At 42.4% G+C, this 13,492-nt stretch overlaps 1 protein-coding gene across 4 annotated transcripts in view; it reads left to right on the top strand.

The window, feature by feature from the left end:
• The window catches only part of NLRX1 (NLR family member X1), a 103,173-nt gene that overhangs the window by 59,765 nt on the left and 29,916 nt on the right, over positions 1–13,492 (top strand). For all 4 annotated transcript variants that reach the window (XM_073566458.1, XM_073566460.1, XM_073566461.1 and 1 more), the window contains one exon: positions 9,388–10,004. In XM_073566458.1, coding sequence (XP_073422559.1) covers positions 9,388–10,004 — 617 coding nt within the window. The remainder of the gene's footprint in view (positions 1–9,387; positions 10,005–13,492) is intronic.

Raw genomic sequence — 13,492 nt, forward strand, 5'->3', positions numbered from 1 at the left:
TCCAGATGAAGTCTGACCAAAGAAAGGAGTAGAGGGCAATAATGACTTCACGTGATCTAGACTGTATGCTTCTGTTAATACATCCTAGAATTGCATTTGCCTTTTTTACTGCTGCATCACACTGTTGACTCATATTCAGTCTGTGATCTATTTGTATACCCAAGTCTTTTTCACATGTGCTGTTGCTTAGCCCTGTTCCTCCCATTCTGTATATGCTTTTTTTCATTTTTATTGTCCAGATGTAGTGCTTTGCATTTTTCCCTGTTAAAAACCATTCTGTTAGTTACTGCCCACTGCTGCAGTTTATTTATATCTTTTTGAATCCTCTCTCTCTTCTCTAGAATTAGCTATCCCTCCTAGCTTTGTGTCATCAGCAAATTTAATCAGTTTACCTTCAATTCCTTCATCTAAATCATTGAAAAAGATCTTGAACCATACAGGGCCCAGGACAGAGCCCTCTGGTGCCCCATTTGAGACATTCTTCCAACTGGATGTGCAGCCATTTACGACCACTCTTTGGGTCCGATCACTAAGCTAGTTATGAATCCACCTAACAGTTGCCTTGTCCATTCCATACTTAGCCATTTTTTTCAATAAGGATTGTGTGAGATACTTTGTCAAATGCTTTGCTGAAGTCAAGATATACTATATCTACAGCATTTCCCTTATCCCCCCAATCAGTGATTCTGTCATAGAAGGAAATTAAGTTAGTCTGACATGACTTATTAGTTACAAACCCATGCTGACTCTGGTTAATCACTTCATTCTTATCCAGATACTGACATACATGTTGTTTAATAATTTGTTCAAAGATCTTTCCTGGTATAGAAGTCAGACTCACCGGCCTATAGTTGCCTGGGTCCACCTTCTTCCCCTTTTTGAAGATAGGAACAACATTTGCTCTTCTCCAGTCTTCTGGGACTTTACCTGGTCTCCCAAGAATTTTCAAAGATTATGGAGAGGGGTTCAGAAATTTCTTCTGCTATCTCCTTCAGTACTCTGGGTTGTAATTCATCTGGACCTGGAGACTTGAATTCATTTAGGTTAGCTATGTTAGTTCTCTCTGAAGCTCATGCCCTGGGTGGGGGGGTCACTGGGTTTTCCTGCTAAGCCTCAAGTCTCTTCCTAACATAGTCTATTAAAGCCTGATGGGCCTCCTATGCACCAACCAGCCCCCCCAACCTGTAATCCTAGTCCCAGCCGATCCCGGTATTGTAGGATAGCTGGAAGTGATGGCCTTGCTAACTTGTGCTGTTCTTCCGCAATCGCAGGCGTGCCTCTCCTGTTGCAGCCTCCGCACTGCTCTTCTCGGATTGACCGTCGGCGGAAGTCTCTCAGGCTCGGGGTGGGGAGGATGAGGCCTCAGCTCTTCACAGTTGTCGTCGGGCCTCGGAGGCTTCACCAGCACAGGGTGCAGAGCCTGGCTTTGACCAACGTAGGCGGTACTTGGATACATCTTTGGGGAATATGGACTTTGCCAAGCGGTGACTGGCACCTGGGTGGTGCAGACTTCCAACTGAGGCCCGTCACGTGTTTCTCTGCAGTCTCTCTGGAACACATCTGCTCCACTCTCTTCCTTGACGCCAAATCTTTTTGTGATTGAGTGTGCTTTTATATCAGGAAAGTGCTACCTGTGGGTCACCTGATCCAGGCCAGCACATGAGGTCGCTCACCCTGCAAATCTTCCAGCATACTTTTGGTTCTGCTTGATTTCAGCTGCCCAGCCGATGGCAGTCTCTCCTCATTAATGGCACATCCTTCATGAGTTCTCCAGAGATATTATGGCTTCTTGTTACACTTGAAATGATGGCCCAGATGTTCTATCTGCCATTGCGACAGCCTGAGGCATTTCAGCAAACAGTCACACCATATAAAAACAGCAAGATTTTATGGGAGTACTGTACAGTCATGGCCAAAAGTTTTGAGAATGACACAAATATTAGTTTTTACAAAGTCTACTGCTTCATTTTTTCTAATGGCAATTTGCATATACTCCAGAATGTTATAAAGAGTGATCAGCTTAACAGCAATTACTTGCAAAGTCAATATTTGCCTAGAAAATGAACTTTATCCCCCAAAACACATTTCAACATCATTGCAGCCCTGCCTTAAAAGGACCAGCTAACATCGTTTCAGTGATTGCTCCATTAACACAGGTGTGGGTGTTGATGAGGAGAGGGCTGGAGATCAATCTGTCATGATTAAGTAAGAATGACACCACTGGACACTTTAAAAGGAGGCTGGTGCTTGGCATCATTGTTTCTCTTCTGTTAACCATGGTTATCTCTAAAGAAACATGTGCAGTCATCATTGCACTGCACAAAAATGGCCTAACAGGGAAGAGAATCGCAGCTAGAAAAATTGCACCTCAGTCAACAATCTATCGCATCATCAAGAACTTCAAGGAGAGAGGTTCCCTTGTTGCCAAAAAGGCTCCAGGGCGCCCAAGAAAGACCAGCAAGCGCCAGGACCGTCTCTTAAAAGTGTTTCAGCTGCGGGATCGGGTTACCAGCAGTGCAGAGCTTGCTCAGGAATGGCAGCAGGCAGGTGTGAGTGCATCTGCACGCACTGTGAGGCGGAGACTCTTGGAGCAAGGCCTGGTCTCAAGGAGGGCAGCAAAGAAGCCACTTCTCTCCAGAAAAAACATCATGGACAGACTGATATTCTGCAAAAGGTACAGGGAGTGGACTGCTGAGGACTGGGGTAAAGTCATTTTCTCTGATGAATCCCCTTTTCGATTGTTTGGGACATCTGGAAAACGGCTTATTCGGAGATGACCAGGTGAGCGCTACCACCAGTCTTGTCTCATGCCAACTGTCAAGCATCCTGAAACCATTCATGTGTGGGGTTGCTTCTCAGCCAAGGGAATGGGCTCTCTCTCAGTCTTGCCTAAAAACACAGCCATGAATAAAGAATGGTACCAGAATGTCCTCCAAGAGCAATTTCTCCCAACCGTCCAAGAGCAGTTTGGCGATCAACAATGCCTTTTTCAACATGATGGAGCACCTTGCCATAAAGCAAAGGTGATAACTAAATGACTCAGGGAACAAAACATAGAGATTTTGGGACCATGGCCTGGAAACTCCCCAGATCTTAATCCCATTGAGAACTTGTGGTCAATCATCAAGAAACGGGTGGACAAACAAAAACCTTCAAATTCAGACAAAATAAAAGCATTGATTTTGCAAGAATGGACTGCTATCTGTCAGGATTTGATCCAGAAGATGATTGAGAGCATGCCAGGGAGAATTGCTGAGGTCCTCAAGAAGAAGGGTCAACACTGCAAATATTGACTTGCTGCATTAACTCATTCTAACTGTCAATATAACCTTTTGCTACTCATAATATGATTGCAATTATATTTCTGTATGTGATAAAAACATCTGACAAACACACATAAAAACCAGAGGCCAGCAGATCATGTGAAAATATAATATTTGTGTCATTCTCAAAACTTTTGGCCATGACTGTAATGTCTGGCCTCCAGGGTGATTACCAGGCCAGTGGCAAGTGCAGAAAATCTTACATTTGTAAAATGAATCTGGTATGGATCAGTGATGATTTTCTTTCACCGACGGCTAATGCCCCATTGATTAAATTGGCTAAACCATCTGTCTGCTCGCCTGTCTGTTCGTTATCTGCTGAAATAAGTAAAAATGGCACATGCGCTGCCAGGCATGTACTCACTGTCCATCATGACATTTATACTGTAGCACTGCTGATGCAGGGGCTGCCATTGCTGACTTTACACTGCCACACGTCTCCTTGTTTGCCCCAAGCTAATTCTCAATTGTGCGGCTTTTTGCCACTTCAGAGCCACTCCAGCCACACATTACCTGACTGCCCACTGTGTATTGTAGTGCTGTACAATAACGTATTACTTTAACACTGTGACATACGTCGGAGTCCTGGGGCCTGTGTCACATGCCATCTTTCTCTTTTATGGTATGTTACTTCTATAATAATTATATGCAGTGTATCTATTTATCCATTTAAATATTTATACATTTATTGGTCTATTTGATATATGCTACATTTCATTTTTTTCATGTAACTAGTGTAACGAAAAAATAACCATTAGACCCCTCAACACATACGTCTTATGTATATGCATGTCGTGAACTTTCTTATTTTTTCTTTGTATTGCTCCCCACCATTTTAATATACAGGGTGGGCCATTTATATGGATACACCTGGTTGGGCCATTTATAAAGTTGGATCCAAATGGCTGCCATGGCCATCACCCATCTTGAAAAGTTTCCCCCCTCCCATATACTAATGTGCCACATACAGGAAGTTGATATCACCAACCATTCCCATTTTATTCAGGTGTATCCAAATAAATGGCCCACCCAGGTCGAACCTTATAAATGGCCTACCCTGTATTTTATTTGTATGTATTATTAATACAATCTATAATATATTTTCGTGTTTTGTTTGTGGTCATTCACTCTTGTGTAGTTATTGTATATATATTTTTTGGTGAATACTCACATCAAGCAATAGTAATATTTTCTTATATGGGTGTGTATTAAGGTGCTCAATAGAGGCCTATGAGACCTCAATGTTCCACGAGTATTTTCCATGCAATTAAAGGATTTTCAGCATTTATTCATCGCAAATCAAATATTTTTGCGATAAATTCATCGAAGCTGGGAAAGTCAAGTCTCAAACTATCTGCCTGACTCTACTAACACTTTGCTCTTGATTAAGCCGTGATTGGGTGAGGGCTTGTTTTTTGCCATTTGAGATGCCTTTTCATGGTGTCATAGTTCTTTTTTCTGTTTTTATTTTGCTAGGTGGGCATGGGGGCAAAAAAAAAGGAATTGTATTTTTATAGCAAGTTACAAAAAAGTGTTAGTTTAGAAACTTGGGTTGTAAAAGGTTTTGCAATGCCGATTATATGCATTTTGTTATTCTCCTATATTATGACATATTTAAGCTTTTTTTTTATTAGCAATAAGTTTCTTCCTCCATTTTTTTTTTTTAAATTCGTTTATTAAACTTCAAAACAAGAAAAGGATATAGTGTGCAACATACCGTATATACTCGAGTATAAGCCGACCCGAGTATAAGCCGACCCCCCTAATTTTGCCACAAAAAACTGGGAAAACTTATTGACTCGTGTATAAGCCGAGGGTGCACAGTGAGTGGCCTCAGTTATCTGCAGAGTGGCCCCAGTTATGATGCACAGTGAGTGGCCCCAGCTTTGCTGCACAGTGAGTGGCCCCAGTTATCTGCACAGTGAGTGGCCCCAGCTTTTCTGCACAGTGAGTGGCCCCAGCTTTTCTGCACAGTGAGTGGCCCCAGCTTTTCTGCACAGTGAGTGGCCCCAGCTTTTCTGCACAGTGAGTGGCCCCAGCTTTTCTGCACAGTGAGTGGCCCCAGCTTTGCTGCACAGTGAGTGGCCCCATCATGTTGCTGCTGCCGCTGCCTCCCTTACAAAAAAAAAAAACCTGTATGCTCACCTCAGTCGCTGCCCCCTGCTCATCAGCGTTGCGCTCTGCAGTGACTGTGCAGGCAGAGAGCGCGATAGCGCCCTCTGACCTGAATGTCACTGCAGAGGACGCAAGACAGCAGAGCACAGGGACAGGTGAATATGCCTCCCAACCCCCCCCCCCCTTCATACTCACCGGGTCCTGGCGCTTGTCTCTGGAGCTCCCCTGCTTGTTGTTCCATGTTGTCGGCGCTGCTCTCTTCCTGGTTCAGCGGTCACGTGGTACCCACTCATTAAATATGTGCATATTTAATGAGCGGGTACCATTTGACAGCTGAAGCAGGAAGAGAGCAGCGCCGACAACATGGAACAAGCAGGGGAGCTGCAGAGAAGGGTGAGTATGATCTGACACCTCCGCTCCCCCTCCCCTGCCGATCCCCCCGGTATATGACTCGTGTATAAGCCGAGAGGGGGACTTTCAGCCCCAAAAAATGGGCTGAAAATCTCGGCTTATACACGAGTATATACGGTACATATTTGCTTGTGGTTGTGAACATTGTACAGAGCATACACATTACCGTCTATTTGTTAACTACTAAACAAAAATTGAACACTCTTATTAATATATGGGTAATATATGCATAATCCCCCAAGCATATACAGAGAACAACAGGCTATACATTCTAAGCATGTATATCAGTCATATCTCACAAGCCTTTATCGTGTCGCTCAGATAATCTAGATTGATTATAAGTTACTAAACTGCGACTACGTCAACTATTTACTAATTCGCAGCCTACTGTCATGCACTATATTAACTCATATGCAATGTCTCCATCCTACAAAGTAAGATGAGAAGAATTCCACCTCTCCCAGATATTTCAAATTTACCCGGGCATCCCCTGTTCTGATATAATGTGCGCTACGGAGCAATCGTGTTTACCAAGTCAATCCAGGTTCTAAGAGAGGGACATGAATTTCTCATCCACCGTAGTGCCAATACTTTCCGTACCATAAACAGCGTCTCACATAGAAAAATCCCAACATGGTGACCCCAGATCTCCTCCCATACCCCAAACAAGCAGACCAGTGGTTCAAGAGGGACAGGAGTTTGCACCAGTGATGATAAGAATAACGTCACCTATTTCCAGTAATGTAGGATAGTGGGACATTTCCATATCATGTGAATAAAGTCTGCATTTGGTGAGTGACATCGCAAGCACTCTGATGATTGGAATCAACCCATCTTAAAAAGTCGTATCGGAGTCAAATATGATTGGGTTATTATATACAGCTGTATCATTCTATTATTAATAGATGGTGATACTCCGATCAGAAGACTCCAAGATCTCTTCCCACTCCTCTCCCTGCGTATTAGGGATGAGTCTCTCCCACTTTCCTTTAACTGAGCTTATGGCAGATTCTCCTCCCACCGACAGTATGTACGTACAGTTGTGGCCAAAAGTATTGACATCCCTGCAATTTTGTCAGATAATACTCAGTTTCTTCCTGAAAATGATTGCAATCACAAATTCTTTGGTATTATTATCTTCTTTTAATTTGTCTTAAATGAAAAAACACAAAAGAGAATGAAGCAAATAGCAAAACATTGATCATTTCACAAAAAACTCCAAAAATGGTTCAGACAAAAGTATTGACACCCTCAGCCTAATACTTGGTTGCACAACCTTTAGCCAAAATAACTGTGACCAACCGCTTCTAACCATCAATGAGTTTCTTGCAATGCTCTGCTGGAATTTTAGACCATTCTTCTTTGGCAAACTCCTCTAGGTCCCTGATATTAGAAGGGTGCCTTCTCCAAACTGCCATTTTTAGATCTCTCCACAGGTGTTCTATGGGATTCAGGTCTGGACTCATTGCTGGCCACCTTAGAAGTCTCCAGTGCTTTCTCTCAAACCATTTTTTAGTGCTTTTTGAAGTGTGTTTTGGGTCATTGTCCTGCTGGAAGACCCATGACCTCTGAGGGAGACCCAGCTTTCTCACACTGGGCCCTACATTATGCTGCAAAATTTGTTGGTAGTCTTCAGACTTCATAATGCCATGCACACGGTCAAGCAGTCCAGTGCCAGAGGCAGCAAAGCAACCCCAAAACATCAGGGAACCTCCGCCATGTTTGACTGTAGGGACCGTGTTCTTTTCTTTGAATGCCTCTCTTTTTCTCCTGAAACTCTATGTTGATGCCTTTGCCCAAAAACCTCTACTTTTGTCTCATCTGACCAGAGAACATTCTTCCAAAACATTTTAGGCTTTTCAGGTAAGTTTTGGCAAACTCCAGCCTGGCTTTTTTATGTCTCGGGGGTAAGAAGTGGGGTCTTCCTGGGTCTCCTACAATAGAGTCCCTTTTCATTCAGACGCCGACGGATAGTATGGGTTGACACTGTTGTACCCTCGGACTGCAGGGCAGCTTGAACTTGTTTGGATGTTAGTCGAGGTTCTTTATCCAACATCCGCACAATCTTGCGCTGAAATCTCTTGTCAATTTTTCTTTTCCGTCCACATCTAGGGAGGTTAGCCACAGTGCCATGGGCTTTAAACTTCTTGATGACACTGCACACGGTAGGCACAGGAACATTCAGGTCTTTGGAGATGGACTTGTAGCCTTGAGATTGCTTATGCTTCCTCACAATTTGGTTTCTCAAGTCCTCAGACAGTTCTTTGGTCTTCTTTGTTTTCTCCATGCTCAATGTGGTACACACAAGGACACAGGACTGAGGTTGAGTCAACTTTAATCCATGTCAACTGGCTGCAAGTGTGATTTAGTTATTGCCAACACCTGTTAGGTGCCACAGGTAAGTTACAGGTGCTGTAAATTACACAAATTAGAGAAGCATCACATGATTTTTCGAGCAGTGCATTGTGCACTGTTGGCAATGAAAAAACACAAAAAGAATTGTCCTAAAGCCAAATTGGATATAATTCCACACCAAACATAAAAAAGAGGGTGGACAAAAGTATTGACTTTTGTCCACCCTCTTTTTTATGTTTGGTGTGGAATTATATCCAATTTTGCTTTAGGACAATTCTTTTTGTGTTTTTTCATTTAAGACAAATTAAATGAAGATAATAATAACAAAGAATTTGTGTTTGCAATAATGTCTCGAAAGACATTAAGGTCCCATGATCATACAAGTCTCCTATCAAGGAGACATATGTTGAATCCAAAAATCAGTGGACGGGTGACTTAGTAATACCGGAAAGTAGACATTTTTCCATAGGGGCATTTCAGCTATGATATCCTTAAATCCAATCACTTTCTTAATTTGCCTCCATACTAATCGTGCCAGACGGAGCAAGGGCAGTAAATGTAGGACACTAGGCTTTTCCAACTCCAGGAAACCCAGTGGACAATCAGTTCTTGCAGCGTGAAGCAAGTGACTTTCAGAATTGGGGAGATAATTACCTGGCATCCATTTATTTAGGGCTTTAGCCTGTCCAGTCAAATAATATATGAAAAAATCTGGTAACGCCGCCCCACCTCCCTTTTTAGGCCTCTGTAGAATGGACAGTTTAAGTTTGGGTCTGGTTTTCTTCTTCCTGCATTGTTAAATTATACGGTATATAAAAGTTGTTGTTTTTTTCAGCTGGGGGAGTTGGGTTGGTTGATGTGTTGCAAATTTTAAAAGCCCACAGGTCAAATTAAGTGTGGAGAATTTATGCAACATGTAGCTGAGGATACTTGATTTGGTACTACTATTATTGCTCAGTAATAACATGAGTGCATTGGTAAGGACAAACATAAAAAGTAATTTCTTGTGCAAGTTCATTGTGAGGTTTATTGAGATAGTATATAAAAAGCTTGTATAACGTTTGCACTGTCTTCTCTGCCGTTGCATTTTTTATTTTGTAATTGTAATGCATATTCTTGTTTTACACCCTTGTTTCTAAGTGACTAAGATTAATCTTATGAGATTTCTTTTTTTTTTTCAAAGATCCAATAGAACAGCATCGTCAACGCCTGTCAGCTTGGTTTAGTTGTTTGCCTACAGAAGAAAGGATTTTTGGACCTTCTTTTGCCCTAGACTCCATTCATGTTGATCCTGTTATTCGCGAGAGTTCTCCAGAAGATATTCTGCGCCCACTGTCGGAGCCAACGTTGCAAGCTCAATTGCAAAGCCCACTCTATCCTCAGACTATGCCCGTGTCTCAGCTGTTTCAACCAGACACAACTGGAAAATCTGTTAGGAATGTGGTTCTTTATGGCACGGTTGGCACCGGAAAGAGCACATTAATAAGAAAACTTGTACTGGATTGGTGCCATGGACGTAACAGTGAGTTTCAGTTAATCATTCCCCTTTCTTGTGAAGATCTGTCCCAAGTTACCGCTCCCGTATCACTTACGCGACTCATTAACAAGAAGTATCTTCATCTGCGAGAACTGTTACCCTCACTGCAACATTATGCTGGCGTGCTCTTTATACTCAACAGCCTGGAATGGATGAATCTAGATTTCAGAATGGCCAACACTGAATTGTGTAGTGATCCGAATGATCCAATGCCACCAGCAGCTATCCTTGTAAATCTTATAAGAGGATACCTGCTTCCGGAGGTGAGCAGCATGCATACAACACATTAATAAGAATGACTCCTACAGTCACAGATGAGATTGATAATGCATTAACTCTTTTGAAAATAGTAAATGGAAATGCATTCCCGCAAACCGCAGTAGTACGGCGCACCGCTCGCGAGGCCTCACACTGAGTGCTGCGGCGATCGGGTGCGGGTGTCAACTGTATGTGACAGCTGACACCCCGCAGCAATGCCCACGATCGGTGCTAGCACCAATCACGGGCATTTAACCCCTCTGACGCGGCTGTCAGTAGTGACAGCGGCATAGAGAAGCATTGTGCAGGGAGAAGGGGCTCACCTGCGCTTCCCTCAGAACAACGCAATGCGATTACATTGTTCTGATGGTCTCCATGGCATCAAGATGGCTGTGGGGTCCTGCAGGGAAGGTGGCTTGTGAGCACCAGCTAAGAGCGGGCGCCAGCATGCCTCCTTCCCTGCCTGTTAGATCGCTCATCTAATACTCTTCTGATCTGATCTTCTGTGCAGTGTCAGATCAGCGATCTGTGGTAATATAGTAATGTCCCATACTGGGACAATGTAAAAAAGTTTAAAAAAAAAAATATCACGTGTAAAAATAATTTAAAAAAATCCTTAAATAAAAAAAAAAGTTTTTCCAATAAATTTATTTATGTAAAAAAAAAAATAATAATAATAAAGGTAAACATATTTGATATCTCCGCGTCCGTAATGACCCACTCTATAAAACTATCCCACTAGATAACCCCTTCAGTGAACACTGTAAAAAAATAAATAAAAAATGAGGCAAAAAACAATGCTTTCTCATCATACCGCCAAACAAAAAGTGCAATAACACGCGATCAAAAAGACGGATGTAAATAAAAATGGAAAACGTCATCTTGTCCCGCAAAAAACAAGCCGCCACACCGCTCCATCAGCAGAAAAAAGTTATAGCTCTCAGAATAAAGAGATGCAAAAATAATTTTTTTCTATAAAAGTTTTTATTATGTAAAAGCACCAAAACATAAAAAAACTATATAACTGGGGTATCGCTGTAATCGTACTGACCCGAAGAATAAAACTTCATTATCAATTTCACCACAAACGGAACGGTATTTAATAAAAATTAAATTAAAAAAAACTTCCTGAATTGCTGGTTTTTGTTCGTTCTGTCTCCCAAAAATCGGAATAGAAAGCGATCATTAAATGACATGTGCCAGAAAATGATACCAATAAAATGTCAGCTCGTCCTGCAAAAATATAAGACCTCACATGACTCTGTGGGCTAAGATATGGAAAAATTATAGCTCTCAAAATGTGGTGATCCAAAAACTAGTTTTCGCAATAAAAAGCATCTTTTAGTGTGACATCAGCCAAACATAAAAACCCGATATAAATCTGGTATCGCTGTAATCGCACCGATCCAAAGAATAAAGTCGCCTAATTACTTACATCACATGAGGAATGGCATAAAAAATGAAACTAATTCTTCACATGCTGTTGATATTTTTTCATGCTGCCCCTAAAGATCGCATTAAGGCTCGGCGCACATTTATCCTCCGCTCTGTGTTGAGCAATTACCCCAGGGTTTCCGTGTAAATCTCTGAAATACGTGATTCAGACATAACCTTTGGCAGAAGATTGCCAATAATGGGGCAGATGGAGTCACTGTGATCCGGCTGTGTCCATATTTTAGGATTGCATGAAAGTGCAGTCGACCAAAGTTTTGTGCACCTCTGAAAGGAAGGATGACGCTGAACAGAAGCCAGACGGAGTTCGTAGTAAATTGTCAGCCTCATTATAGTGAATGGATCCATCGGGGTTTTGATCTGTCATGTCACTCGGAGATTTGGATGGAAAACTCAAAGTAAGTGCTCGGAGTAGAGCCCCGGATAAATGTGATCCCAAATGTTATGTAAAATGTTTCCAATAAAAGCTTCAACTCAATCCACAAAAAAGCAAGGTCTGTCATCTGTTAACAGAAATATAGGGGGCTTCCACGTTACTGGTAGCAGAAAGTCTCTGGAAAAGCGAAACGGCTTCTCGCTCCCCAAAAGACATTAAGCAAATTCTCCGCTCCCAAATCCAAATGCCCCCCTCTCTTCTGAGCCCCAGTGTGCCTAAACAATATTTAGCACCCACATGTTTGGCGTTTCTGTAGTGATGAGAGCCTGCCTAATTTGCATGTCTCCAGAAGCAGCTGGTCATAACGTACTGGACACTACACCTTATTGGTCACTACAACGGCATCTTGCAATTCTCTCAGCAACATCCATTGATGCCTGTTTCTAGAAAACACCCATGGAGTCAAAATTGCCACTACATCTGTAGATAAATTTCCAAAGGGTTATAATTTCCAAAATGGGGTCACTTGAGGGGAGATTCTGCTTTTCTAGCACTTAGGGGCTCGTTATATGGAATCTACAAACTCGTCTAAGAAAATCTGCTGAGTCAAATGGGACAAATTCTGGTGTCGTTTTTACCCCTTTCCCAATTTGAAAACGTAAAACTTTGGGCTAACACACAATCTTGGTGGTAAAAATGTAAATTATTTTATCTTAACTGCCCAATAGTATCAAAGTCTGTGACACACCTGTGGTGTCAATATAATCACTGCACCCCTAGATGAATTCATTGAGAGGTTTAATTGGTAAAATGAGGTCACTTATGGGGGGTTCTGCCAATGTAACATGGCACCCTCAAACAAGTGCAGCAAAATCTGCACTCTAATATGGCACTACTTCCCTTCTGACAGTGACCCAAAAGTAATTTCTGACCACATTTGGGGTATCTGAGAACTCAGGAGAAATTGCACAACAAACTTTGGGGTCCATTTTCTCCTTTTTCCCTTGTGAAAATACAAAATTTGTAGCTAAAATGATTCTTTGAAGCACCTGTGGGTTCAAGATGCTCAATACACATTGTGATGTGACGGGTGGTCACGTGGTTAATGGGAGGTATATGTCACATGGATGGATGCTCCCTGCGATTCAACCCGGAATATTTTGTTGTTAGTGTACATGAGCACTAATATGGCATTTAGTGCACTGGGTCTGGGTTGCGGGTAGCTATGAGAGATGGGAGGGTCTGGCTACCCATATTGCCTCACCTTTGGGTGAGGGTCCTGACCATGTTACCAGCTCATGTGATCCATACCTCACCTATGGGTGTTGTTACAGGGCTATATAATTGAGGTGTTTAGCACCTGTGAGTGAGTATGAGGGAGTCTGTCAGAGTGTGGACAGACTTCCGTGTGGGACACTACAGAGTGGTCTGTGTTCTAAAGAAGGAGAAGCCTTCCTGTCTGCGGCTGCAGATAGAGCTCTGCTATGGACATTGCCCTGGCTTGTGTGCACAGGACCTGAGGGAACCAAGCCAGCTAACAACTGTTTTTGTGTTGCTGTAATAAGACTGTTTGCCTTTTGTTTATGCTTCAATGGTTTATGGAGAAAATAAACCGAATGGACTCGTTTTAACCCTGCGTGTGCCAGTGTTTACCTCCAAGACCTG

The sequence above is a fragment of the Dendrobates tinctorius genome, unplaced genomic scaffold (assembly GCF_039654945.1).
Source record: "Dendrobates tinctorius isolate UK_male_01 unplaced genomic scaffold, ASM3965494v1 ptg000018l, whole genome shotgun sequence".
Taxonomy (NCBI): domain Eukaryota; kingdom Metazoa; phylum Chordata; class Amphibia; order Anura; family Dendrobatidae; genus Dendrobates; species Dendrobates tinctorius.